This window comes from Mauremys reevesii, linkage group 5 (assembly GCF_016161935.1).
Source record: "Mauremys reevesii isolate NIE-2019 linkage group 5, ASM1616193v1, whole genome shotgun sequence".
In the NCBI taxonomy this organism is placed as follows: domain Eukaryota; kingdom Metazoa; phylum Chordata; order Testudines; family Geoemydidae; genus Mauremys; species Mauremys reevesii.
The window spans coordinates 25,286,367-25,312,537 of record NC_052627.1 but is presented as its reverse complement, the minus strand read 5'-3'; the positions used below and the strand labels follow the sequence as shown (position 1 = coordinate 25,312,537).

Below are 26,171 nucleotides of genomic sequence, written 5' to 3'. Positions count from 1 at the left end.
GTATTACCACCAGATCTTTTGTTAAGGGAAGAGACAAATCATTTCACTATCTGTTCTTAGTTTTAAAAAAAGATTTTTATAAATTAAAGGCCTGATCTTGCAATTAACAGACCATGGGCAGAGTGTTTTGCAGTACAGAACCCTACTGACTTCAGTGGGGCTCTAAGCAGACGCAGCAGTCTGTCCGTGCTTTCAATTGCAGAATCAAACCTAGGTGTCCATCATGGATTTAAAGAGAATAAAGAACATAAGCTGCACTTAATGTCAAATATTTGGATCTACAAAGGATTAATATAGACCTAGCTTGAGCGCAAAATGATGGCCAGTCAATTTAGTCTAGAGCTCCAATAAACAAATATTTTGACTACTCTAAGTGGTTTTCAGGACTGGTTGGAATGTGAGAGGAGAGGATCATGTGTACATAAGAACGGCCGTACCGGGTCAGACCAAAGGTCCATCTAGCCCAGTATCCTGTCTACCAACAGTGGCCAATGCCAGGTGCCCCGGAGGTAGTGAACCTAAGAGGCAATGATCAAGTGATATCTCTCCTGCCATCCATCTCCATCCTCTGACAAATAGAGGCTAGGGACACCATTCCTTACCCATCCTGGCTAATAGCCATTTATGGACTTAACCACCATGAAATTATCAAGTTCTCTTTTAAACGCTGTTATAGTCCTAGCCTTCACAACCTCCTCAGGCAAGGAGTTCCACAAGTTGACTGTGCGCTGCGTGAAGAAGAACTTCCTTTTATTTGTTCTAAACCTGCTGCCTATTAATTTCATTTGGTGGCCCCTAGTTCTTGTATTATGGGATTAAGTAAATAACTTTTCCTTATCCACTTTCTCCACATCACTCATGATTTTATATATTTCTATCATATCCCCCCCTTAGTCTCCTCTTTTCCAAGCTGAAGAGTCCTAGCCTTTTTAATCTTTCCTCATATGGGACCCCCTCCAATCCCCTAATCATTTTAGTTGCCCTTTTCTGAACCTTTTCTAGTGCTAGTATATCTTTTTTGAGATAAGGAGACCACAGCTGTATGCAGTATTCGAGATGTGGGCATACCATCTCGTATGTATGTGTAAAACATAGGAGGATTTGCACTGTGTTAGCAAGTGCTTAGGAATGATTTCTTACAATGCTTGATGCTAACCTTGCTAATTATATTCACAGCAACCAAACACAACTTTTCTTTTAGTGCTTATGAAGTTGCACAGTAGTTCAATGTGTGCATGGGAGTGGGGCAATTCCCTTTGATAGGTGACCAGAAATCTATAACAAAAGGTTTTGTGATCCTTCTGCCCCCTTGATTGGGATTTCTTCAACTTGCCAGTGAGTACTTTCTTTTTACTCATGTATGTTTATTTTACCATCTGTTTACAAAACAGTTGTTTAAAAATCTTTCTAGTGCTGGGATCAGTTGACTGAGAAGCACGATCTCACATTTCTAAAGGTGGACTGGAGAATAAAGTAGAAAATACAGTGCTATATTTCCAGTTTCTACTCAGACATTTACAGCTTGAAACTGTTGCAAATCAATTGGTGAACTAGGAAACAAAGTGTTACTATGAATAATCATGAAAATTCGGTATTTATTTGCTTTCTGAGAAGTAACACTATGTAGTAGAAGAAAGTCATTCAGGTGGCTTAATAAAACAGAATGGACAGTTTTTGATCAAGTTTCTGAATACTTTATGTTCTAACCTGTGGGGAAAAGAATCATCTTCAAGGCAGATTTGTCATGCTCCTTGGTTTTGTTGATGTTCATCAACGCACTTCCTAGATCATACTGTTTTTTCAAAATCTATCTTATCGGAAGGATTTAAAGCATCTCTTTTGAAATTTGGCTACTTGGTCATGTTATTTTGACTCTGATATTAGTACGCTGAAATCAGTAGCTTGCAAGTGACACACTACACATCCATGAGTCCTCATCCTTGCCTAGACTGTAGTCTTCCAGCCCAAAGGACAGCCAAGGGATAAAAGCCTAACTTACTCTTTGTTCAACCTGTCACAGTGATTATTATCTTTGTAAATGTTCTAGATGATAGTTTGAGCTGAGTGAACTTTCTTATGCTGGTTCAGCACAGTGTGAAAGAGCTGAACAGACTAGGGCCCTAGACAGGGCTAGTACTGGCTGAGTGCATCCCCTATGCCAGTGTTTCCCAAACTTGGGATGCCGGTTGTGTAGGGAAAGCCCCTGGTGGGCCAGGCCAGTTTGTTTACCTGCCACGTCCACAGGTTTGGCCGATCGCAGCTCCCACTGGCCGTGGTTTGCTGCTCCAGGCCAATGGGGATTGCAGGAAGTGGCGGCCAGTATGTCCCTCGGCCCATGCCACTTCCAGTTGCTCCCATTGTCCTGGAGCAGCGAACCACGGCCACTGGGAGCCACGATTGGCTGAACCTGTGGACACGGCAGGTAAACAAACCATCCCGGCCCACCAGGGGCTTTCCCTACACAACCGGCGTCCCAAGTTTGGGATACACTGCCCTATGCAGACCACTGATGTGCTGAGTAATGCCCTAATAGGCACAGTGTCAATGCATAAGAGGCTGACTTTTCAGAAGTTGGGGGGAATGGTAAGAAGTCAGTCTGGGGGATAGCAGCAAAGAGTCCTGTGGCACCTTATAGACTAATAGACGTATTGGAGCATGAGCTTTCGTGGGTAAATACCCACTTTGTCGGATGCATCTAGTGGAAATTTCCAGAGGCAGGTATATATATGCAAGCAAGAATCAGGCTGGAGATAGCGAGGATTGTAGTTGGCTAGCCATTCACAGTCTTTAATAGCAGAGGGGCATTGCTGGCATATGATGGCCCACAGACAACCCGCCAACCTGAAGCATATTCTCACCAGTAACTACACACCGCACCAAAGTACCTCTAACACAGGAACCAATCCATGCAACAAACCTTGATGCCAACTCTGCCCACATATCTACACCATCATAGGACCTAACCAGATCAGCCACATCATCACCAGTTCATTCACCTGCACATCCACCAGTGTAATATACGCCATCATATGCCAGCTATGCCCATCTTCTATGTACATCAGCCAAATTGGACAGTCCCTACGTAAAAGGATAAATGGACACAAATCAGATATTAGGAATGGCAATATACAAAAACCTGTAGGAGAACACTTCAATCTCCCTGGACGCACAATAGCAGATTTAAAGGTAGCATCCTGCAGCAAAAAAACTTCAGGACCAGACTTCAAAAAGAAACTGCTGTGCTTCAGTTCATCTGCAAATTTGACACCATCAGCTCAGGATTAAACGAAGACTGTGAATAGCTAGCCAACTACAAAAGCAGTTTCTCCTCCCTTGGTGTTCACACCTCAACTGCTAGAAGAGGGCCTCATCCTCCCTAATTGAACTAACCTCGTTATCTCCAGCCTGATTCTTGCTTGCATATATATACCTGCCTCTGGAAATTTCCACTATAAGCATCTGACGAAGCGGGTATTCACCCACGAAAGCTCATGCTCCAATACGTCTGTTAGTGTATAAGGTACCATAGGACTCTTTGCTGCTTTTACAGATCCAGACTAACATGACTACCCCTCTGAGTCTGGGGGATGAGAGTCCCCAAGGGAACTTTTTATTTTTAGTACTATTCTGTCTGGTCCTATGGATATGAAGCCTACAAGGCCTGGGCTCTATTGAATTTTACCTGACAGATAAAGAGTTAAAAGGCTGACAGCATTAATTTTCATAATTTAACTAAAAAAATACATTTTTGTAATTAATGTGAATTTAATGTGTGTGATTTTTCCGCATAAAATCCCTCTGCACTCTCACAGCTATACCCCAGGCAGAGCACCAGCTGCTACGACGCCCAAGATTCCACTTCTACGAAACAACCACATTGGAATGCATGGTAAAAGTTGGATAAATAAATCAAACGATAATATTCCTGAACCACAGACAGTGATTACTCCCATACAGAAACAACTTTATTCTTCCAAGGCTTTCAGAAACAGATGCCAAAGTATGACTTTGGATACGTTTTTAGAGAATTAACTGGGGACCTGAACTTGTTTCAGACAGGCAAGTTTTATACGCAATTTTCTCCATGGAAATAAGAAAGACTTACTGCTTCTCCAGTGGAAACTGATGAAACACAACTACTCTTGTTCCGGGAGGCAAAAGAGCGACGGCTGGAGACAGAGGCCCTGAATGAAGATTCATTTATAGAACCTGATGAGAGATCGCTCTTTGATATCCGTATAAAAAATCGCAAGCAGGGAACAGCACTGTGAATGGTTTTCCTGAAGGGGAACAGGAGAGTAAAAGTTACAAGCCACATAAGGAGGGAGGGATAGCTCAGTGGTTTGAGCATTGGCCTGCTAAACCCAGGATTGTGAGTTCAATCCTTGAGGGGGCCACTTAGGGATCTGGGGCAAAAAATTGGTCCTGCCAGTGAAGGCAGGGGGCTGGACTTGATGACCTTTCAAGGTCCCTTCCAGTTCTAGGAGATTGGTATAGCTCCAATTATTACCTTTATAACACCACAAATACTAGCAGCACTGTTTGGAAAATGATCTGACAGAAATTCTCTCTCGGTAATCTCAGTATAGCTTTTGTTTTGTTGTATAAAGATTAAAGATTACTTGGAAGTAGCTTGTTAGGGCTCACGTGAACTGTTAACAAGACAAAAGGAAAGACATCACATGGATTCAGCGGCTTTAAACCAAAAGGATTTAGAGGATGCATGGATGAGTAGTGAGAATTGAAAATACAAACAATTTTTAGAAATATGTTCAACTTAAAAAATGATTAGTTGTTCATTTAATTGCAAATAAAGGATTAATACTGCAAACATACAAAGCTATTTAACCATAAGGGGTCAGATTCTGTCCTGTGATGACATCTGTTCTGTGCACAGGAGAAGGGGAGCAGCACTGGGGAGCCAGTTATTTATTTGTATCATGGTAGTATCTAGAAGCCTCAGTCACAGACCAGGACCTTAATGTGCTAGGCAACGTACAAACACAGAACAAAAAGATGCTTACAATCGACAAGCATTTACAATCTGCACAATGTTTAGTAGCAACCTAAGGGCCTGTCTACACAGCATGGCAATGCACACTAGACAGAGTTGGATTATGGATGTTTGGGGCCCTGGGCCAAAGCAAGTGCCCCCCCTTCCCTGGTGCTCATGCAGGGGAAATAGGGTTTCCCCCGTCCTCCCAGCACTCCTGTTGGGGAGTGGAACTGGCAGGAGTGCCAGGCAGGCGGGCAGAGTGGGGCAAGCCCCCGTGCCCCAACCCCCTGCAGGAGCATCTGGTGGATGGGCAGGCAGAGGAGGTCAGGGCATGGGGGAGCCCATTTTTCTGGGGACCCCCTAATTGGCCGGGACGCCTGGGCCTGGGCCCCATTGGCCCAGTGGCTAATCTGCCACGGACACTAGAAGGGCATGAATCTAAAGTGCACCGATGTGTTGTGCACAAACAAGCCTGTACACACCTGCTGGCACGAACTAAAAGTTCCCCAGCATGCTGGCATATCATGGGGCCAGTTAGGGTACATGTACACTGCAAAAAAAAGCCTGTAGGCCCGAGTGTCAGAGACCATGTCCATTTACCTGGGCTTGCAGGACTAAAACTTGCAGTATGACATTTGAGATCAGACTGGTGCCTGGGTTCTGAAACCCACTGTCCTCATGAGGTTTCAGAGCCCAGGATGTAGCCCAAACCTGAACATCTACACTGCAATTTTGTACCCATCAGCATGAGCCCCATGAACCTGAGAGTTAGCTGACCCAGGCCAACTGCAGCCCTCCCGCATGTCTTTGTTGCAGTGTAGCCATACCCTTCGTGTGCAACGCACTGGCGTGCTTCAGAATTCACAACCCTCTCCTGCACACTGCTGCACCATGCAGACAGGCCTTAAGTAACAGTTATGGGTCTCTGAGTTTTTGGGCTGATCTGTGCTGGCCCAGCTCCAGCATAAATTAGAGCAGCCTAGGGGGCTCCACTAATCCACGCCAGTTGGCTACACTCCACAAGGGACCATATGCCAGTTGAAAACTGGCAGATGAGACTAGGCAGAGCCCTCTGGTCCTTTGCCCAACCACCCCCACTCCCTGTGATGTGGTGGTCAGTTGGCACAGGAGCCAGGCATGTTGACTTGAAGCCAACTGATGGTTCTTCCTTGCTGAGGGAATTCTCAGCTGGTTAGCGATGACTAGATTCCAGCTCCTTGAGGCTGTGTTGTGCAAAGCAGATGGTTCAAGGGCAGAGAATCTGGCCCAATGCCTTTGTATAATAAATCTACAACCTCATATCACTCCAGATTAATTCTAGTGCAATCAACAAAATACCAGCAAATATTGCTACAGACAATGAATAAGATGGGACAAGCCACACATACAATGGACAACCACTACTGCTCTGTGCACTTGTGAATCACATATCAGTGAAGGAAGCAAAAACATATATTAAACTCCAGAAGCACATGTTAGAGCTGGATGAATATTGCAACAACAACAAAAAATTGCTTCAACATTGATTCAACTTTTAAAACAAATTTCTGAACAACTTTGCATGCAGGAATGTGTGAGGAAATAGTGACTTTTCAGCAAATACTCCAATATTCAAGAAGAAAATATTACATTTGGAAAAGTGCACAGAGGCCTCAGAAATCTGATTCTGAAAGATACTCTCACATGAATAAGGAACAAAAATATACCATATGATCTGGGAATCCAAGACAGACTGCAGCATATTCGGTAGTCTTAGGACCCCCCCAGCTCTTTGTCTACAGACCCGGCTGGGACAACGGAACGGATGCCTTAACGTCTACAGGAGATTTGGGCCCGAATGAGTGCTAGCTGGCTGAGTCTTAGATTCTGTTCTTGCAATGAGTCCTGCCTATGCAATTGCAGAGCCCCTCCCTGACTTCAGTAGTGCTGAGTGAAGGCAGGGGTCTGCCCCTGTGGAGCTCATTGCAGGATTGAGGCCTTAATCCAGGTGAGACAGAAGTAACGCTGATTGGGTGGAAGAAATAACTGGAAGAATTAGCAACGGTTTTATTGGTAGCTGAGGGAATGCATCCAGTGACTGTGACACAGGTTCATGGCTGAGATGTTTTCTTGGACCCCAGGCTACTGCTGAATTGTCTGATAGGACCTGCAAGAGAAGAGCAATCACTTCTTTGCTACCATAATTCATGCCGTTGTCACACTGGGACTAGATAGTTGTAATGCACTCTCCCATCACTATTCAGTAACTAAAGCTGGTGGCAACCTGTTTATTAGACACTGGAGCTACATGAACTGCACTAGCTGCCTGTGAATTTCCAGGAAGAATTTAAGGTCTATTCTAAACTTCAAAAGACCTGAATGGGTTTAGGACCAGGTTACCTGGGAGACCACCTGTGCCATTCTTCTCTCTTCAGCTGCCATCAGGGCACACTGCAAAACCAAGCTTTTTCTTGGGGCATGTGAGGAACAGGTGGATTGAGGAACAAGATTTATAATAATGCTAGTCTTCTGGAGGTGATTAGAATGGGACATTGAAGCTAATGGATTTTGAAGTGTGCTGTCATAATTTACATTTTAAAATTTAAAATGGATGCAGCTTGTGATGGGTACTTACTGGATGATGATTTTACTGTAAATTGAAATAAAATAATCAAATTTCATATATTGATTACTCGCAAAGAACTACTTGAGAATAAGCTATAGACCAAAACTACTTCATGGAAGTTATCTGATGAATAATTTTGAACAAATCCATTTGAGAACATTGTGATCTGTTTGACGATGATTCACAAACACAGAAAGGAAATTTTTTTAATTTTTTTGAATGAATCAATCAATCATTTAAAAAAATCCCTTCAAATCACAGTGAAAGTAACAGCAATAATTCTAAAATGAAATGAATGCTGAACTTTTTTTATTAAGTAATATTTGTTTAGTTTTGTGTACAGTTTTTCTCCATATTTAGTGGTTTTCAAAAAATTTGTTATTTCCAGTGATCTCTATCATGGAGAGATGGTTTATTCCAGGCCCTCAGAATGAACATGCAAATTTCAAGTCAAGTCAAACTACAGCTTATTGTACTGGCATAGAGAAAAATGATGAGATGTATTAGGAAATGTAGCTGTTCACATCTCAAGTGAAGCTGGTTGAAAAATGAAAAACATTTTGCAAAAAAGAATAATTTTTTTTAATTGACACTTCAAACAAAAAAATCTGACAAAAATTTTAAAATTTGAAAAATTTTAACCAGATGTAATATTGAGATCCTGATTTAACAGCAAGATAATTCTGGATATAAAATCATCATTTCAAATTGATTGAACTCCTAGTAAGCCAATAATGACTAAGTCAGTGTTTGGATAGTGCCTTTTCAGCAGGTATCTGCAGTTAAAAAGTTCTAGGAATAAACACCTGATCAATCCAACTAATGAACTTCCACAGGATTTACGGGACCTTAGCAAGGCTAAAAAGAACACACATGCCATGATTATTAAAGAAATTGCTGATGTTGCTATGACTGTAATTGGAATCAGCACTATTTTCTCTATTATATGCAGTCATTTTTTTGGCTTACCTATTTACAATATATTTTACAGTATGTTTCCTTTCATTGATTACTTTTTAAATTCATCCCACTACCAACAGCAATTCTCAGCACAAGGAAACGTCCTGCACTGTGAGCATCACACTATCATTTTGAACTGTGTGTGAACTCTTTAGTTCACTATTCCTGAATTCTCTGACTCCTGTGTACCATCCAAACCTATCAAAGTCAAAAAGGGAAAAGTTGGTTTCACTCAAGTCAGAAGATCAAAGACAAAATTGTTTTGTTTTGTTCATAGTCAAAAACTGAACAAAATGTCTCATCTTTGTGATATTTAGAGTTGGATGTATGATTTGATTAATCCAACCCATTTCACTGTTTGTGAATTATTCATAAACAGACTTTGATCTTGGAATATTTGCTCATTAGTCAGACTTATTGGGGAATGATATATGCATATATATTTCCATCAATGGACTGCTTGCAAACTATTCATTGTGTTGACTTATTCGCTATTTGTAACTTTCTATTTGGTCTGCATGATTCATTCTCCTAAGTGACATAATATTGCTTCTACTCTCTGACTGGACGATTCTCAGACCCATAAAGTGCTTTCACAAGGATTTCATGAACACTTCTGGTGTCAGAAGTCATGGAAATACAGATGGGAAAGAAGGGATGGGATTTTTAAAAGTGCTCAGTGGTAGCCTAACTTTGTTCCTATTTAAACAAATGGAACATTTCCACTAACTTCAAAGAGAATAAAATTAAGCCAATGCTGAGCACATTTGCAAAGTCCCTGCTGCATAATATTTTGGTTCAGGAATTTTACTCAATATACAAAGACTCTCAGAAGCAGTTCCTACAGTATAGTGCTTATTTAGGGACCAGTAATTTCTTTCTTTACAAACATAAAATATAAATATGAAATCATGGAAAAAAATAACTTTGGGTCAGAAATTCCAGCTTCATACTATACTTTCCTCTATTTCCACAAACCACTGGAGGCTGGTGACTTCTGAAAGTAGACAGGGAGATCTGACATATCCCCTCTAAGCAGTCTGGGCAGATGCCCACTACAAAAAAGATATTGGCAATTTTTGATTCTTCAGTAGTTCTTTATTTTTAAGAGTTATGTTTCCGATAGGAGATAGACTCCCTCTCTGTGTATTTCTCTCTTTTCCAGGCTTTCAATAGTTTGGTGCCCATAGGCAGAGAAATGAGCGCAGAAAAGCTAGTCACCTCTAGTGAAAACCAATTAAGATGTCAAGTGGTACAAACATTTTTACTATACACTCAAGACATTTGACAGTCTTCTGAGATTAAGCAGGAAATCATAATGTTGGGGTGCAAAATTGTCTGATTTGGAGTTTAATTTTCAGAAAAATATTAACTATCTGGGTTTAACTATCTGGGTTTTCCCAGCATCCAACTGTGGGAAAAAAATCAGAGCTCCAAATGACACAATGTTGCAATTTCCCCCTTTACTGACAATAAAATCTTATAGACAATTTATACTGCCATCTAGTGGTACAATTCTTTATATATTTACCATCACCTCACACATTTACTTTGTTCAAAGGCTTGCTATTATATATACAGTCGCTTTGCAAGAGATACTCCTTGAAAGAATTGTTGGCAAGTCATGTGAAATAATGAAAAACAGTTATGGTTAGAAGAAATTCTCCTTCTAAAAAGTCACATATTTTCTGTTGAAAATAGGTATTTGGACAGAAAGTTGTGTGAAAAAAGTGTTTTCACAGGATTCTTAGAAATCAAACATTTTAGCACTTTTACGGGTGTAAACCACTCCTGAACTCTTTCCTACCATGTTAGAAAACAAACCAGAAAAGAATAGTGAGCAGAAAAATATACAATAGAATCTTCTGCTTTCCACATCCCAATTTGACAGAAAAAATATCATTACAATCCCATTCCAATTTAGGGTTTGTTTTCAGTTTTCATGGTCCTCTTCTTTTAGGCATGGAGATGAATCTTGTGTTGATGGATATAACACAGGCTAAATATCTTTGAAATTTCTGCATTTGAGCAAGTGCTTGATCTTGGTTATATCTGTTTGTAGTAAGCAAAATCTAAGTGGCCATCAGCCAGCGAGCTTTCCCACTGTTAGCTGGAACAATTATACAATATCCAACATAATCATTGATGACAACCAGCCATATTGGGTGTCTTTGGACCCACGCCATCATTAAGGCTAGTGGTCTATCTGGAATGAAATTTCACAGCAACTCTCAGAAAAGCCTCTGGCTTAAAGGAAGTCCAAGGCTTAAGCTGCTGCTGGGAAATGCCGTGCAAGTATGTGCTAGTTTGACACCATTCAGCTGGACACCTCACTAGCCCTGGGGTTTAGTGCTTTTTAATATCTTTTGAGACTATACCACTGAAAGACCCCAGCCATTTGATATATTTTGTCTTGTATAAGATGAGGCAGTGCTTTTGTGGAACAGACTCCTTTCAGACTGCTAAAGGATTTTCAGTATTTTTAAAAAATTACCTATTATGGAACAGCAGTGTTTCAACCATTTACAAATCAAAGACCAGATTAATGACCTTTACGAAAAGCATGATGTGTGCTTCCCCAGGCTTTTCCTATGGTAACAGGGGAGGAACAAGTTGGATCTTATGGGAACTTTGTGGAGGCCATGAAGGAGTCACTAATGGAGATTGCAACAGGGCCTGAGCTGAGAAGCGAAGAATGTCTGGTCTTTTGGAAGTCTGCCTAAGATTTATCACATTATCCCTCCACCCACTCCTAAGTACTACCCTAACCCATATGCGCCTCTCTCCAATTAGTCTCACTCTAATTTTTTGGGTGTCCCCATCCATGTGACTGGGTAAAATCCTTCCCTTTGCCCCCCTCCCCCCCACCATATCACCTACATAATGTTCTCATCTCTATGGGAATGGACGGTCACTATACCCCCTCAACCCCTGGTTCACTGAGGTCAGAGGTGGTGGGTAAAACAGAATTCAAATACTTCAGCACAGAAACCCATAAACCAGTTGTGAAGGAACCAGCAAGGAAATAAACAGGAGAAAAAGAAATAAATCAGGAAACAATTCACAACAATCACACAGCAGATTTGCTGCACTTAGGTATACTGGGATTTCAAAAAGCAAGATGGTATAGCACAAATAGTCCATCCCCATTCAGAAAATTCATGGGTGCAGGAAGGAGATGCAGGGGTTATGGGTGAAGGGAGCACAGGGCAGGGGTTAGGGGCCCAGGAGGGGAGTGGCGGGGTTATAGGTGAATGGGGGCACAAGGCAGGAGTTCAGGGCGCAAGAGGGGAGTGGAGGGGCTATGGATGAAGGGGGCACAGTGCAGGGTTTAGGGGCGCAGCGGGGGAGTGGAGGGGCAATGGATGAAGGGGGCACAGTGCAGGGCTTAGGGGCGCAGCAGGGGAGTGGAGGGGCTATGGGTGAAGGGGGAAAAGTGCAGGGGTTTGGGGCACAGCAGGGGAATGTAGGGGTTGGAGTGAAGGGAACATAGTGTAGGGGTTAGGAGTGCAGGAGAGGGGCAGGGTTTGGGGCTCAGAAGGGCGGCAGGCCCATCTGCACATTACCTTGATATTGGTGCACATAACAAAATTCATTCCGCACATGGATGAAAAATATTAGTGAACATTGTGCAATTGCAATAACTTCTTTATCCTGCAGCCCACATTTTACAGCTATTGGGCCATATACACCACTGACAAAAAGGGGGCACAGCTCTATTGATTTCAATGGCACTGTGCCCACTTACTCCTGCAGTGAAGTGCCCTCCATAGACGGGATTATTATTAATGTGTACATTTGTATGTGTACTGACAGACAATTGTACTGTGTTTACTGTACCTGTATCTTGGGTGAATTATTGCATAGATGATAGGGTTGTAGATTGCAGAAGCTTTGGCGATAACAGCTGGCACAGATTTAGAATATGGAGTTAGAGTGTTGCCATGGCTAAAATTAAACAAAAACAAAACACAAAGGTATTTAATGGATGTGTGTTAACTAAATTACCAAAACATACTACTCTTTCTTGATTGACTATGTGCTGTGATGGTCTGACAACAAATAGCTTTGAAAAGATAATTTGTTTCAGTGCATGATTTGGTGCCTTACTGGTTACATTTACTTGGAGAAGCTGAATGGCCATCAACCAATGACTTTTCTGTTTCTAAGAATGACAAGCACCCAGAAAACACACAATCACTTCTTTCTCTGTTGTTCTGCTAGTCAGAAGCAGGCCAAGAGATTATTAATGTGGAGAACAAGATAGGTATGGAATGGTAATAAAAACCGATTCAGAATGAAAATCTCATATTGCCACCCCATAGTATCAATTTCATTCTGCACACCAAAGGGCATCAAGGAGACTGAAATTCCAGTGTCCGAAAAGAAAGGAGCATGAAAAAGGGGAAGTGGGCTGAGATCAGCTTTAGCTGTTTTTGCCTCAAACTCTCCCAGCTGCTAAGAGGAGTCTAATTTCCATTAATCATGTAACTCCTACTAATATCAGTGAAGCTGAATGTGCATCAACAGGGGAAGAGGTCCCCCTACAGGGGAGAGCTGGGAAGGGGAGGAGGACATGAGCTCTGAATTTAAAAAGGTGCGTAAAAAAGCCTCTTGACTCTCTCTCTCTACTGATCACTGTCTTGAGGAGGGGGATTCTTGAGAGATCAGATGTGAGGAGAGTGATTATCTGCTGAGATGCCTAGGATTACTCTGCATAAAGTCAGAATACACACACACACACACAAAGCAGCATGAAGGAAGTGAAAACAAAAATCTGTGCTCAGGGGAAAAAAAGCACACAAAGTTTCATGTAAGAAATGAAATAGACACTAGCTAATCTTGTTCTCTCTTTATTCAGAGGGCTATCCTGAGGAATGAGATATCACCTCTAATCTGGTGTCTATTTTAACTCCTTTTAAAAGGAAGATGAACTCCTTATGGGTGACAACACTGATTATAGTTAAATCTCATTTACAATCCATGGAGGAGTCAGATTTCTGTGAAATATCTCAGGGCAGCTTCAGGCTAGATCACTTGCTCCTCATTACTAACTTATCTTGACTAAGGGCCACCAGATTTCTACTTACCCCGCCCATGCAATCATGGTGACACAAGCATATGGAGACCAAGACAAGACAAACACAACGATGACCACAAAAGCAATTTTTGCCAGCTTCCATTCATTCTTCATGGAATGCGAGAGGTAGGATTTACGACCATAGGACCCTAGCTTCTGAACATCCCTGTGAGAAGAAGAACAAGGGAAGTCACCCAGTGTAAGAAAACATTTGGTACAAGATGCACAATGCATTATTAACAATAAATAAAATGGAGCACACACTTTATCTTTCCCTGCACAAATATAGTCAGTTATTTAATATCTTAAGGATAAAGATCTTACTCTGCTACACCCTGCAAAGGGGAGTATACATGCAAAATGGCCTCAAAACAGCCAAAAGGAGTAAGCAGGAAGAGAGACACTGCCTCCATGACATGCTCACTCTTTGTCCTCAAGAACAGCCCAGATGGGGCTGTGCAGTTCTGAGGGATGGGGCTAACACAGCTGGGGAGTAGCATAGTCCTTTTGGACCAGTAGCGAATGAGCAGAAAATCCCACTCCTTGCCCTCTGCGACAGTGCCAGAGGCACAAGGAGGTTACTCATTTCCTTGAGGAGCCATGCTGCCAGGGTTGGGTGGGAGGCCAGACAGCAGAGCTGTCATCAGGGCTGATCTCATCTCTGGGGATTCCATGTATTACACATGGATTCACTCCTCACAAGGGCAGCGCTCCTTGCTGCCTACACACTTCCACTGACTCCTCCTTGTCTCTTGAGGAGATGATGTCAAATGAACTCCACAGATTCCAACTCACTGAGCCAGGTATATTGGTGTTGTATGCTGGCACGTAATGTTTAAGGGGGCTATTTTACACTCCTGCAGGTTTATCCATCCGACAATGGTATTTGAGCCAATGAGAGATGACATTATTTTTGCTAAGAGATATTTTTTTTTGGAGATCATGGTTTAGCTGCAGATATTCTGAAGGAATCATTAATACAAGCCTGGAGAAATTCTCACAGCTATTGTGTGGGGATTCTTCAGATACCATCATCACTTTTTTATGCCAGCAAAATCAACTAATATCTTGCAATTTATAGTAAACTGGTCTGACAGGATTTAGCATAAAAACCAACAAATTTTAGTGAAGATTTACTTAAAAAGGAAGGCCACTATGCAAATCAGCACTGTGATGAGCTGCTTCCATAAAATGATAATACACAAATAGATGCTCTATGGAAGAAGCCTGCAGAAGACACTGTGTTGGCAAGTAGAATACATATTCAATTCTTGCAGCGGCCATGCTGAATGCTCATATGTAGTGATATTGCTTAAAGGACCAAGTTACCATTCCTTGTTATCAAATTTGCAATTGCCGAGAGCATTCACAACCCCCTATTCAGAAAAGCACACAAGCACGTGCTTAACTGTAAGCACCTATGCAAGTCGATCCCTATTCAGCAAAGCTTCTTAACCATGTGCTCAAGTCTCATTGTAGTCGATGGGGGTTAAACATGTGTTTAAAGTTAGGCATGGAATTAGTTACTTTGCTGAAACAGGGCAACAGGGCTTGATCCCATTCAGGTCAGAAGAAAGATTGACAGACTTCAACTGGATTTGGATTAGGCCCCGAATGAGTCATCTGTACATATTGAGAGGCAAAACAATAGAGAGAGTTCCCTTTTTGATCTCTGATCAGGCCAAATTTTTAGTTCAAATATTTACAAGAGAAGGCTGAGAGTCATGCGCAAAACAATTTGTACCTGCCTGTATATTTGCATGAAATTTGGTCAAATGCATGCACGAATAGATGTGTGTGCACCATGGCCCATCTCGTCCCCCTGAGTTCAGCTGTAAAAGCTGTGATTTCTGGAATGTCTACAATACATGAAACTCTTGAGGCATAAGGACTTTAAAGTCTGTGGAGTGCGCTAAAATCAGATGATGTCCATTTTGCTGTATAACAGATTTATTTGTTGTCAGAACCTCCAGGGGGCTTAGATGATGAACCCAAACACTGAAGAAAATGAAAAATAGCTGAATATGAGAAAATAGCATTTCTGCTTCTATTTATCTAACCCGACTGTCTATCTGGAGCATGTAAGCAGGGAGTTCTCTGTATTGTAATTCTGTGGGACATCAAAGGAGAATACGGATTCAGTGTAAGCAGCATCATTAATAAATCTACTGCCCAGCTTGATTTTCAGCCAGGAGCTTTAAAGTATGCTTTACAGCAAGAAGACAAAAGATTTAACTACTCTTGCTACCCTGCTTACCTGCCAGTACTTCTTATGGCCAGAAACATGAATAAATAGCAATGGAATATTATAACCAGGGGAATGAAAAACACACAGCAACATAACATCATGGTGTAACTTCTGTTTGCTGGGGAATAGGTTACATAGTCCCATGTACAAGATATCATCAACCCTTCTGGCACATAGGAACCTAAGAAACATGAAAAGTAAATATATATATACAAATATATACACACGCACAGTTTGTAAAATTACTGGTCAAGGTTTGAGAACTGGACAGTTAACAAGCAAATGGTAATACTATACATGTGACCCTCACTGGCCATCCTGTACTGCATAATTACTTAACTGCTGTATTGTACAAGCCAGTTCCAGAATACGGAGAGCACAGATACAGTGTTGGCATACATCTTGTCTCCCACCTAGTCTGAACTCATTAAAAAAACTGCATCATGCACAGACAATAAGAAAACGGCTAGCAATCTTTGAGGGGGTCAACAAGCATATAGACAAAGGGGATCCAGTGGATATACTGTACTTAGATTTTCAGAAAGCCTTTGACAAGGTCCTTCACCAAAGGTTCTTAAGCAAATTAAGCTGTCATGGGATAATAGAGAAGGTGCTCTCATGGACTGGTAACTGATTAAAAGATAGGAAACAAAGAGTAGGAATAAATGGTAAGTTTTCAGAATGGAGAGAGGTAAAGATTGGTATCCCCCAGGGGACCAGTCCTATTCAACATATTCATAAATGATCTGGAAAAAGGGGTAAATCGTGAGGTGGCAAAATTTGCAGATGATACAAAACTACTCAAGATTGCAGTCTGACTGGGACTTAACTAAGAGCTAAACAAGGATCTCACAAAACTGGGTGACTGGGCATCAAAATGGCAGATGAAATTCAGTGTTGATAAATGCAAAGTCATTCATACTGGAAAACATAATCCCCAACTATACATATAAAATAATGGGGTCTAAATTAGCTGTTACCACTCAAGAAAGATCTTGGAGTCATTGTGGATTATTCTCTGAAAAATCCACTCAATGTACAGCAGCAGTCAAAAAATGAACAGAATGTTGGGAAACATTAAGAAAGGGATAGATAATGAGACAGAAAATATCATACTGCCTCTATATAAATCCATGGTATGCCCACATCTTGAATACTTCGTAGAGATGTCATCACCCCATCTCAAAAAAGAAAAGATATATTGGAATTGGAAAAGGTTCAGAAAAGGGGAACAAAACAGATTAGGGATATGGAATGGCTTCCATATGAGGAAAGATTAATAAAACGGGGACTTTTCAGCTTGGAAAAGAGATGAATAATGGGAGGGATATGATAGAGGTCTATAAAATCATGACTAGTGTGGAGAAAGTAAATAAGGAAGTGTTATTTACTCCTTCTCATAACACAAAAATTAGGGGTCACCAAACGAAATTAATAGGCAGCAGCTTTAAAACAAACAAAAAGGAAGGATTTCTTCACACAACTCACAGTCAACCTGTGGAACTCTTTGCCAGAGGATGTTGTGAAGGCCAAGACTGTAACAGGGTTCAAAAACAAACTAGATAAATTCGTGGACGATAGATCCATCAATGGCTATGAGCCAGGACGGGCAGGGATGGTGTCCTTAGCCTCTGTTTGCCAGAAGCTGGGAATGAGAGACAGGGGATGAATCACTTGATTACATGTTCATTCCCTCTGGGGAACCTGTCATTAGCCACTGTTGGAAGACAGGATACTGGGCTAGGTGGACCTTTGGTCTGACCCAGTATGGCCGTTCTTATGTTCTTAACTGTCAGTCTTCCATGAGCAACCTTTTAAAGTACTCCAAGTGGTACATGATGGCATTTTGAATACGGTCTAGTGGAGAGACAATCTATCCAACTGCTCCCCACCTCTCAATTACTTGCAAGGAGGTCATTTTCAGCAGACACGTTTAAGAATCTTCAGTAACAGACGTGTTGTAAAGGCGCATCTGCTGAAACCACTGTAATTGAGGGTCTTTTGAGATTACTTTGGAGACGGTCTCTCATTTCATTTCAAGGGATTCATAATGTTACCTGTACAAATTTGATACAGGCTGAGTCTCTGCAAAGTCTCATCCTAGAAGCTACTTTCCCTACCCATACTTTATAAATCGATATGTCCTAAAAAGATGTGGGTTGGATATGGAGGGACAGCAGGAGAACCAGAGATTCTGCAAAGAGGTATTTGTGATGGATCTCAGCAACCACCCTCAGGGAAAGGCAGGGGCAAGGGGCTGTGTGTGGGATAGGTGTGTGGTGGTTAAAACTGGACTCATTTTACACAAGACAGATGTCAAAACTAGTCCCAATAAAATGTTCAAAACCCCTCTGAAGCATTTCTAAAACTGCTTTCTTGCAACATCTGCATATAAAATGCCTGATGGTGTGGTGCACTAGAAGGCTTTTACTGGCACTAATTTAAGATTTTGGGCAACCTAAATTGCTCAATGTGTGTGCGCTCCACTCCTGCTCCCTGCATCTGACACATGCCTAAGCTGAGAGTGAAGCGGGAGAGAATAGCTCAAAGTTGGCTACAGCAGCTTTCTGCCAGCTAGGATTTCCTTGCGCTGTGGGAATCTTCTGAAGCTGGCTTGAAATGGCTGCAATTGTAGTTTGCACCAGTGAAATGGTAAATATCTGCCCCAGGATATTGTATTAATTCTGGGTTTATGTACGTGCGTATTGGAGCAGGAGGAGCAGTGAATGCTGTAGAAGTATTTCTTAACCATTCCCTTCCAGTCACTCAGAACTTTCACCTTAGTTCAGTGGAAGGCCTGAGCTCTGCATAGGCAGACTCTTACACCCACATGGAGTTCTGCTGAGGTCTATGGGACTCTGTACAGGTGCAGGCATGTGCCCAAATTCCTTGGCACAGTCAGGGGCTTAGGCCCTGATCTTGCCAGCTGACTAGTGGAGTCAGAACCTTATGCTCCAGCTGAGCCTCACTGAAGGTATGTCTATACTGCAAATGTATGTGTGTTTGTAGTATGGTAACACGTGTGTGCTATCTTTAATCTAGCTGGCGCAGGAAACAGTAGTAATGTAGATGTGGCAGCAGGAGGTTCAGCACAGGCTAGCAACCAAGGGAGGCTGGGTATGTACTCTAGTCAGGGCCACCGAGAACGGGTTCGGGCCCTGGTGAAATATTTTTTTCGGGCACCGCAGCAAGGGTGGACCGGCTAAACAGGGCCGATGAAGCCGGGGAAGCCGAGCCTCGGGCCCCTTGCCAGGCCCCGGTAATTTGCAGCAGCTTACCCCCAGCCCCCCTTGTTGTTAGCTCCTTGCCACAAGGTCAACTCTGCTCTTTTTACCTATGCTAGCTAGACTGAAGCTAGTGTGTGCACCTGAGCTGCCATCACACCGTCACCTGCTGTGAATACATACCCTGAACAGGGTATGCAGGCTCATGGATCAGCCTGAAGGATTGGGCCTTAGATTTTAAGCACTTTAGGATACAGCCTAAGCAGGGACCGCTGTGTCTTATAAATTGTGACACACACTGTCATTGCTTAACAAATGAGAAATAATCCTAACGGCTATGCAGTAAAACCCACTACTCCACCTAACTCCTTTTCTTGATTATGAGCTGTAAATATAAGAGAGACAGTGCTGAATATCAAAAGCAGAGCTGTGGTGATTAGAGAGCGAGTGCAAGCTTTGGAATGGATATAAGCAGAGATGCTAATTAGAAGAAAAAAATCAGTGAAGGCAAAGGAAAATAGCTTGAAGATGCTCAATATAATTTTTCTTCACTGCATGTTAAATGAGATTTTTTCATTGTCTGACCCTTTTAGCATCAGAAAATCCTCTTCACTAGATGAAAGTAATTCAATTAGCATTTGCATGCTAGCTATCTTATTATGTTAACAGAATTTAGAGTATTCTCACCATCAGGGTAAAGCTGTACTGTTTTTGCTTTTCATAGGCAAGTCAAGGGAAACAACATTAAGCAAGCTTTTTTTGGTTCTCAGTGCCTGGCTTTCACTACCAACAACAAAAAAGAAAAATATCACTCATTACCCACTTCTGTTTCTTCACTCAGGAAAGCTGAACAACATTGGATGATGTTAAGCTTTTTTTAAAAGTTTTTAGAGAAAGATCACTAGCATATCAGTATCAGAGGCGTAGCTGTGTTAGTCTGGATCTGTAAAAGCAGCAACGAGTCCTGTGGCACTTTATAGACTATAGACTGCAGGGAGCTCTGAGCCCTTTAAATCCTGGCTCCCGCCTGGTCACCAAAGCTGCGGGCGGGATTTAAAGGGCTCTGGGCTCTCCACAGCGGCAGGGAGCTCCGAGCCCTTTAAATCTCGGCCGCCGGAGCTGCGGGTGGGATTTAAAGGGCTCAGAGCTCCCCACTGCTGCGGGGAGCCCAGAGCCCTTTTAATCCCGTCCGCGCAAGCCGGTGCAGTCCGGCATGGCGTACTGGCTCTTGCCGGTATGCTGTACCGAACCATACTGGCTTACAGGAGTCCAGAGGTGAAAGTAATATTTTATGAATATTAAGTGTGTGATTGATTTTTATTGTATTGTATGCTATATGATTTCAAGGAGGTAATTCAGGCATCAGCTCACATGCATGTAAACAGGAAAGTGGTCAAACACTTCTGACAGACACCCATTTACCAATATATGTCTTAAAAAGCCATGCAGAGAACCAATTGCTTTGAAGTCTATCCTTGACTCCTGTTGTCAGACATCACCGGTGTGGTGCTCTGCTCTGTTCAATGTTGATAACAGTCAGCTGTGTGCGTGTTCCCTCTGTGTGCTGCCTAACAACTCCCACCTAGTGGGCCACATACACCAGTTTAAACAAGGTCAAGAGACACAGGGAGACAAGGGGCAAGTCTACACTACAAAATTAAGTCGACCTAAATGACATTGGGGATTTTTCTGAAAGGCAATCGCAGTCAACATAAGCAATGCAGCATCTATACTGACACTGCAGCAACCTAACTACGTTGACTAAGCACTACACCTCTCGGCGAGATTGAGTTATTAAATCGGTGTAATGGGTAAGTTACATCGGTGGGAGCTACATTTTAGTGTAGAAACTTACAGAGATGGGTTGACATAAGGCAGCTCATGTCAATCTAACTCTGTAGTGTAGACCAAGCCAAAGGATGTTGGGGTGGATAAAGGAATGCAGTCCCTAGAGGAGGGAGGGAGGGATGGACACACACACACACACACACCGACCGCATGGAAGCAGACTGAACCCCAGTACCAAATGTGGGAGAGTCAAGACAAGTTAGGCCTACCTAAGCACTATGCCCCAATAGCAACTATGTGAGTGAAACCAGACAATCACTATACTCTTGGATGAACTCTCAAAGACAAAACACCACATCACCTGTGGGTGAACTCTTCTCACTAAGCCATTACTCTGTATCTGACCTATCAGTCCTCGTCCTCAAAGAAAGCCTGCACAACACTTTCAAAAGACAAACCTGGGAGCTTAACTTCATAATTTTGCTAGATACTAAAAATCACAGATTGAATAGACACATTGGATTTATGGCTTATTACAACAATCACCCCCAGACGCGTCCCCCGCTTTCTTTTCTCCCTATTACCAGCAAAGTGTCAATGGGTCACTTTATCTTGAATGGTCCCATGAAATACATGTTAACTACTTATGCTGAACCATCTGTTCCATCTTATATTTAGCTGTGACTTTCTGATTACGTTTTCCAGACCTGAAGAACTCCCTGTAAATTCGAAAGCTTGTCTCTCTCACCAACAAAAGTCCGTCAATAAAAGATATTACCTCACTAACCTTGTCTTTCTCATATCCTCTGACAAACACAACTACAACAAACACTGCATACATAAACTTTAGGTAAGACAATTATGCACGTAGACAGGTTTTTAAATTAAAAAATGCTTCACTCTTGTTATGCTTTGTTCTTTCTGTTGAGGTTAAACTATGCTTTGTTTAAACTGTTTTATGTTGTCATGGGGTCCCCTCACTAGTAGGGTGTCTCTTCCTGGCTACTCTGGGGATTAGCTCCTTCCAGGTCCAACAGCTCCTTCTGTCACTCGTGCATGCACCCTGCTGCCCCATGCAAATCAGGGTGATCTCTCTTCATGGCTTGGCACTCCCAGCCATTTCACTACAATGCCTCACTTCTGGGGTTTTAAAGTCTGATCACATGACTATCCGAGAGAGTCTTCTGCTCCCCTGCCCAGTCTTTGCCACTTCCCCCAGTGGCTGGTAGGGGAACCCGAGCCCACCCACTAACTCAGGTTCAAGACCAGGGACTATGTTTAGCCAACCGTGTTCTGCTTTCTCCCAGACTCTGTTGCTCTTTCCCTAGACTCCTTCCTACATCTTCTAACTCCCCTCTCTCTAGGTCAACCAGCCCACACTCCCTCCTCCAATGGATTAACTGCAGACTACGTAGCTCTGTAACTCCCAAACACACACCTGTTCTCTCAGAGGGAAACTGCAGACAACTTCCCCTGCAGCTCTTTTCTGCTGCCAGCTTCCTGGCTTTATATCAGCCCTGCAGGTTCCTTCTCAGCTGGGTTCCACCATCAAACAGCCTCTCAAATCATATTTCTTCCTCAGGTGCAGCCTATCAGGTTAATTCACCTAATTTACCCAGCTCTGCCTTGTGTGGGGGTGAATATCCCATCCCATATGTCACTGTGTTCACACACTGGTCACAACTCCTGAAGGGAAGACTTGTACGGCTCAAACCATTCATGCCTGCTAAGGAATCACTGTTGGTGCACAAGGTGCACCAGTCTGAGAGGGGGGAAATTGTGCGACTCTACCCTGAGAAGCGAAGACACAGGCTTGTAACCCAAAGGGGGTGGGCTCAGAAAAACTAAGCAGCTTCAAAGGTGCAGATAGCCCTGAACTATGACAACCATGTTTTGGGAAATCAGCAGATGTGGCAACTGCAAGGCTGATCTGGTTTATTTTCTTCTACTGATGCCACAATATTGTTTTAACTCATATATTAGGAATTAGAGATGGAAAAGAACTATCAGGTCACACTGCAATTACCCTGTCAGTGTAGGATTGTTCTACTTGCTTTGCCCAGTTTAATTTTACAGGACTCAGGTGATGGAGCTTTCACTGCGAGACTATTCCACATCTTAGACCACATTGGCAAGGATTTACTTCCTGACAATTGGGCATCGGTGTAAATTTCAGTGCAAAACCTCTTAGTGTAAATGGGACTCAGACCCAATTTTTATTGTTGTTGTGATGGCACTTATGATTGAAGATTTTGCAAAATTTTACCGCAGGCAAATGAGTCAGTAAAATTTGCAAGCCTGATTAAAGGCAATAATTTTGTGTTATTTTATTGACATATCCAAGGCTTTCAATTAAGCAGATCATTACTTACTATTACAAGAATTAATTGCCCCAGATATCAATGCTAAAGCCTTATTCCGAGTTAAATCCTACACAGTATACTCAGCTGTAAAGCTATTGATTACAGGCAGATGTCTTTTGCAGTGTAGCTCAATTCAAAGCCCAACTGCAGGAAAAATGCCATATACTATGTTCACAATAATTCAGTTTTAGATACTGGTAACAGAAGAGTTATAAGACAGCAATGATGACACAAAAATGTGGTTATTGGGATATCTAATGATAACCTAATCTGTTATCTTTTAAAATAAAGCTAGCTAATAAATCAATACAGAAAACTAGAGCAGCAAAACAAGGCATGGAATTATGTTATCTTAATATTAAAACAAAAAGGCTATTGTCAGTTGTTATATTGCACCTTCACTTGCAGTTAAAGAAATAACATGAGTTTAAATCAGGCTTCATAAGATTCTGATGAAGGGGATGAGAAGGCTGAAATGTTTCTGGCTTTGTAGTAAATTAATAGTTAGGATAATATTAGGTTTGTTCCAAAAATCGAAAGCATTTTCAGTGAAAAATTAAGAAAAATAAATAAAATATGGGTTGGTTTGTTTGAAAATGTGGCAGGTTTTAATTTTTCATTGAAATCAAACAAAAAAATCATTTTCATTCAAAATCAAACATCTGAATTTGATTGAAACAGAAATGATCCCCATTTTTGGTTCTATACTAGAAAAGGGGACAAAAGAGGGAAAGGGAGAAAACCCACAAAATCCAGATTACTTTTTGTTTTGACCAAAAAAAGGTCAATTCTAAAAATACAAGAACATTTTCAAGTAGAAAGTGGCATGCTTGTCTCAGTCCCTGGAGGAAAACATGAGTACATAGATTTCATTACTATTTGTGATGAGATGATATGCTCTTGTTACGTATGAAGAGGTTTTCCTGCTTATTCAAACACTAAATGCACTAATTCAAAATATTCAAGTGTTGTTCTACTCTGAAAAGTGTCTGTGAACACAGTGTCATGGTCTCTCAATAATTTCCATAATAAAGCTGCTCTGCCTATAAGTAAAAATCCATTCCCTCCACACCCCTGCCCCCAACAACCAGCCCTGCAAACTCAACCGCATTTTTTCCTTTTTTGTGCAACACCACCATCAATAAATGTCCTGCTGGCTAAATTATACCCTTTGTTACATCTGTGCATCCCTATTGCACAGGTTTAACCAAATGGAATTTAACAAAACATGTCTGTGAATGATGCACAATAATAAGCAGAAATCCAGCTCATCCATCTGTTTTAACACTACCTGGGCTAACCAGGCTCAAAAGCAGTAAGATGCTATTTCACTAAAGTCAGTAGATATGACTGAATAAACACAAGTGTATATCACATTAGCCCACTAGTTTATGTCAACTGAAGATCTGACCCAAGGAATATTTCTGTTGAGTAAGAAGGTATAATTTTTACTAGGTCATTTATCTCAATGAAACCTCACTTTAAGGTCATGAGGTAAAATCACAGAAGTAGAGAAATTTACAGCCAAAGGGACAATATCGTCAAAGTTTAAGACCAAAAATCTGACTTGTGCTAAATATCTAGATTTAGACCAAGATTTTCAAGAGGGGGTAATGACACCTTCAAATCTGTAAAGCACTTTTTGATCCTCAGATAAAATATGCTACAGAAGACCAAACTATTATTATTGTTACTTAAGGCTGACATTTTCAGAGGCGAGCAATAATTCTGAGTGCCCTGATTTTTTGGATGCTTTAAAGAGGCCCAATTTTCAGAAGTGCCGAGTATCCACCTGCTAAAAATCCTTTAAGATGTCTCAAAATGGTGCTCACACAAAAAAATCCAGCACCCAAAAGTGAGAGTCATTTTAGAAAATGTTGCCCTTCAGAAATATTATTTTCCTCCAGTGTAGCGCATTTAAGCTGAGGATCTTAGAGCGCTTAACAATTATTAATAAATGATAGCCCTGTGAGATAGGTAAGTAGTGCTATCCCATTTTTACAGACAGGAAAATTAAGAGACTGAGGCCAAGTGATTGGACAAGATCAGCCAGGAGTGGAGACTCTAGGAAGAGAATCCTTATCAGCTGTGGCTCTCAGGCTCAAAGGTTTGTGCCTTAGCCAGAAGACTATTCTTCCCCCGATTTTCTCACAGCCCCGTTATACTTAGCCAGGCTGTCTGAGAAGGGGTAAGGAGATGCCAAACAGGGGACAGAAGGGGAGATAGATACTCAGTGTCCCAGCATAAGAGGTTGAGGGTGGAGAGAAACCCAACAGATGGAGGAAGTAATGACTAGTGGGTGATTGGATGTATGTGTGGTGGGGAGGATGTTGGGCAAGTGATGGATCTGTGGGTGGGTGTGGGGACAGGTAGGTATGCGGTGTGAATGTGTGCGTGCATGTGTCTGGAGAAGTTTAGTAGCAGACAGTAAGAGAAGATTGTGACAAGTAGTGGAGAGAGGGAAGGAAGGGACAGTGGAAAGAGAAAGGAGGGAGAGATCATTTGGAAAAGAGAATGAAGGAAAAGTTGGGGATAGGAAGAAAGCAGGCCTTTAAAAAAGGAAAGAGAAAGGAAACTAAAAGCACAGGAAGCTAAAATTATTTATGATCAAAGTTTAAATTCCAAATTAAATAAGCGAAGCAAGCAAACAGTGATGGATTTTAGATGCAAATCTAAATTTTCAGATTGAAAAAGAGGGGACTAAAGGGAGGATACGATAGAGGTCTATAAAATCATGAATGGCATGGAGAAATGAACGAGGAAGTGTTATTTACTCCTTCACATAACACAAGAATCAGGGCTCACCCACTGAAATTAATAGGCAGCAGGTTTAAAACTAACAGAAGGAAATAAAGTCTTCACACAATGCACAGTCAACCTGTGGAACTCGTTGCCAGGGGATGTTGT

The 26,171-nt window shown here is 41.8% G+C and overlaps 1 protein-coding gene across 1 annotated transcript in view; it reads right to left on the bottom strand.

Annotated features, from left to right (window-relative positions):
• LOC120406930 (melanopsin-like) overlaps window positions 1-26,171 on the bottom strand; it is a 56,544-nt gene that overhangs the window by 12,362 nt on the left and 18,011 nt on the right. The window contains 4 exon segments of the mRNA XM_039542156.1: window positions 4,106-4,280; window positions 12,402-12,509; window positions 13,652-13,807; window positions 15,899-16,070. Of these exon segments, the coding sequence (XP_039398090.1) occupies window positions 4,106-4,280; window positions 12,402-12,509; window positions 13,652-13,807; window positions 15,899-16,070 (611 nt within the window).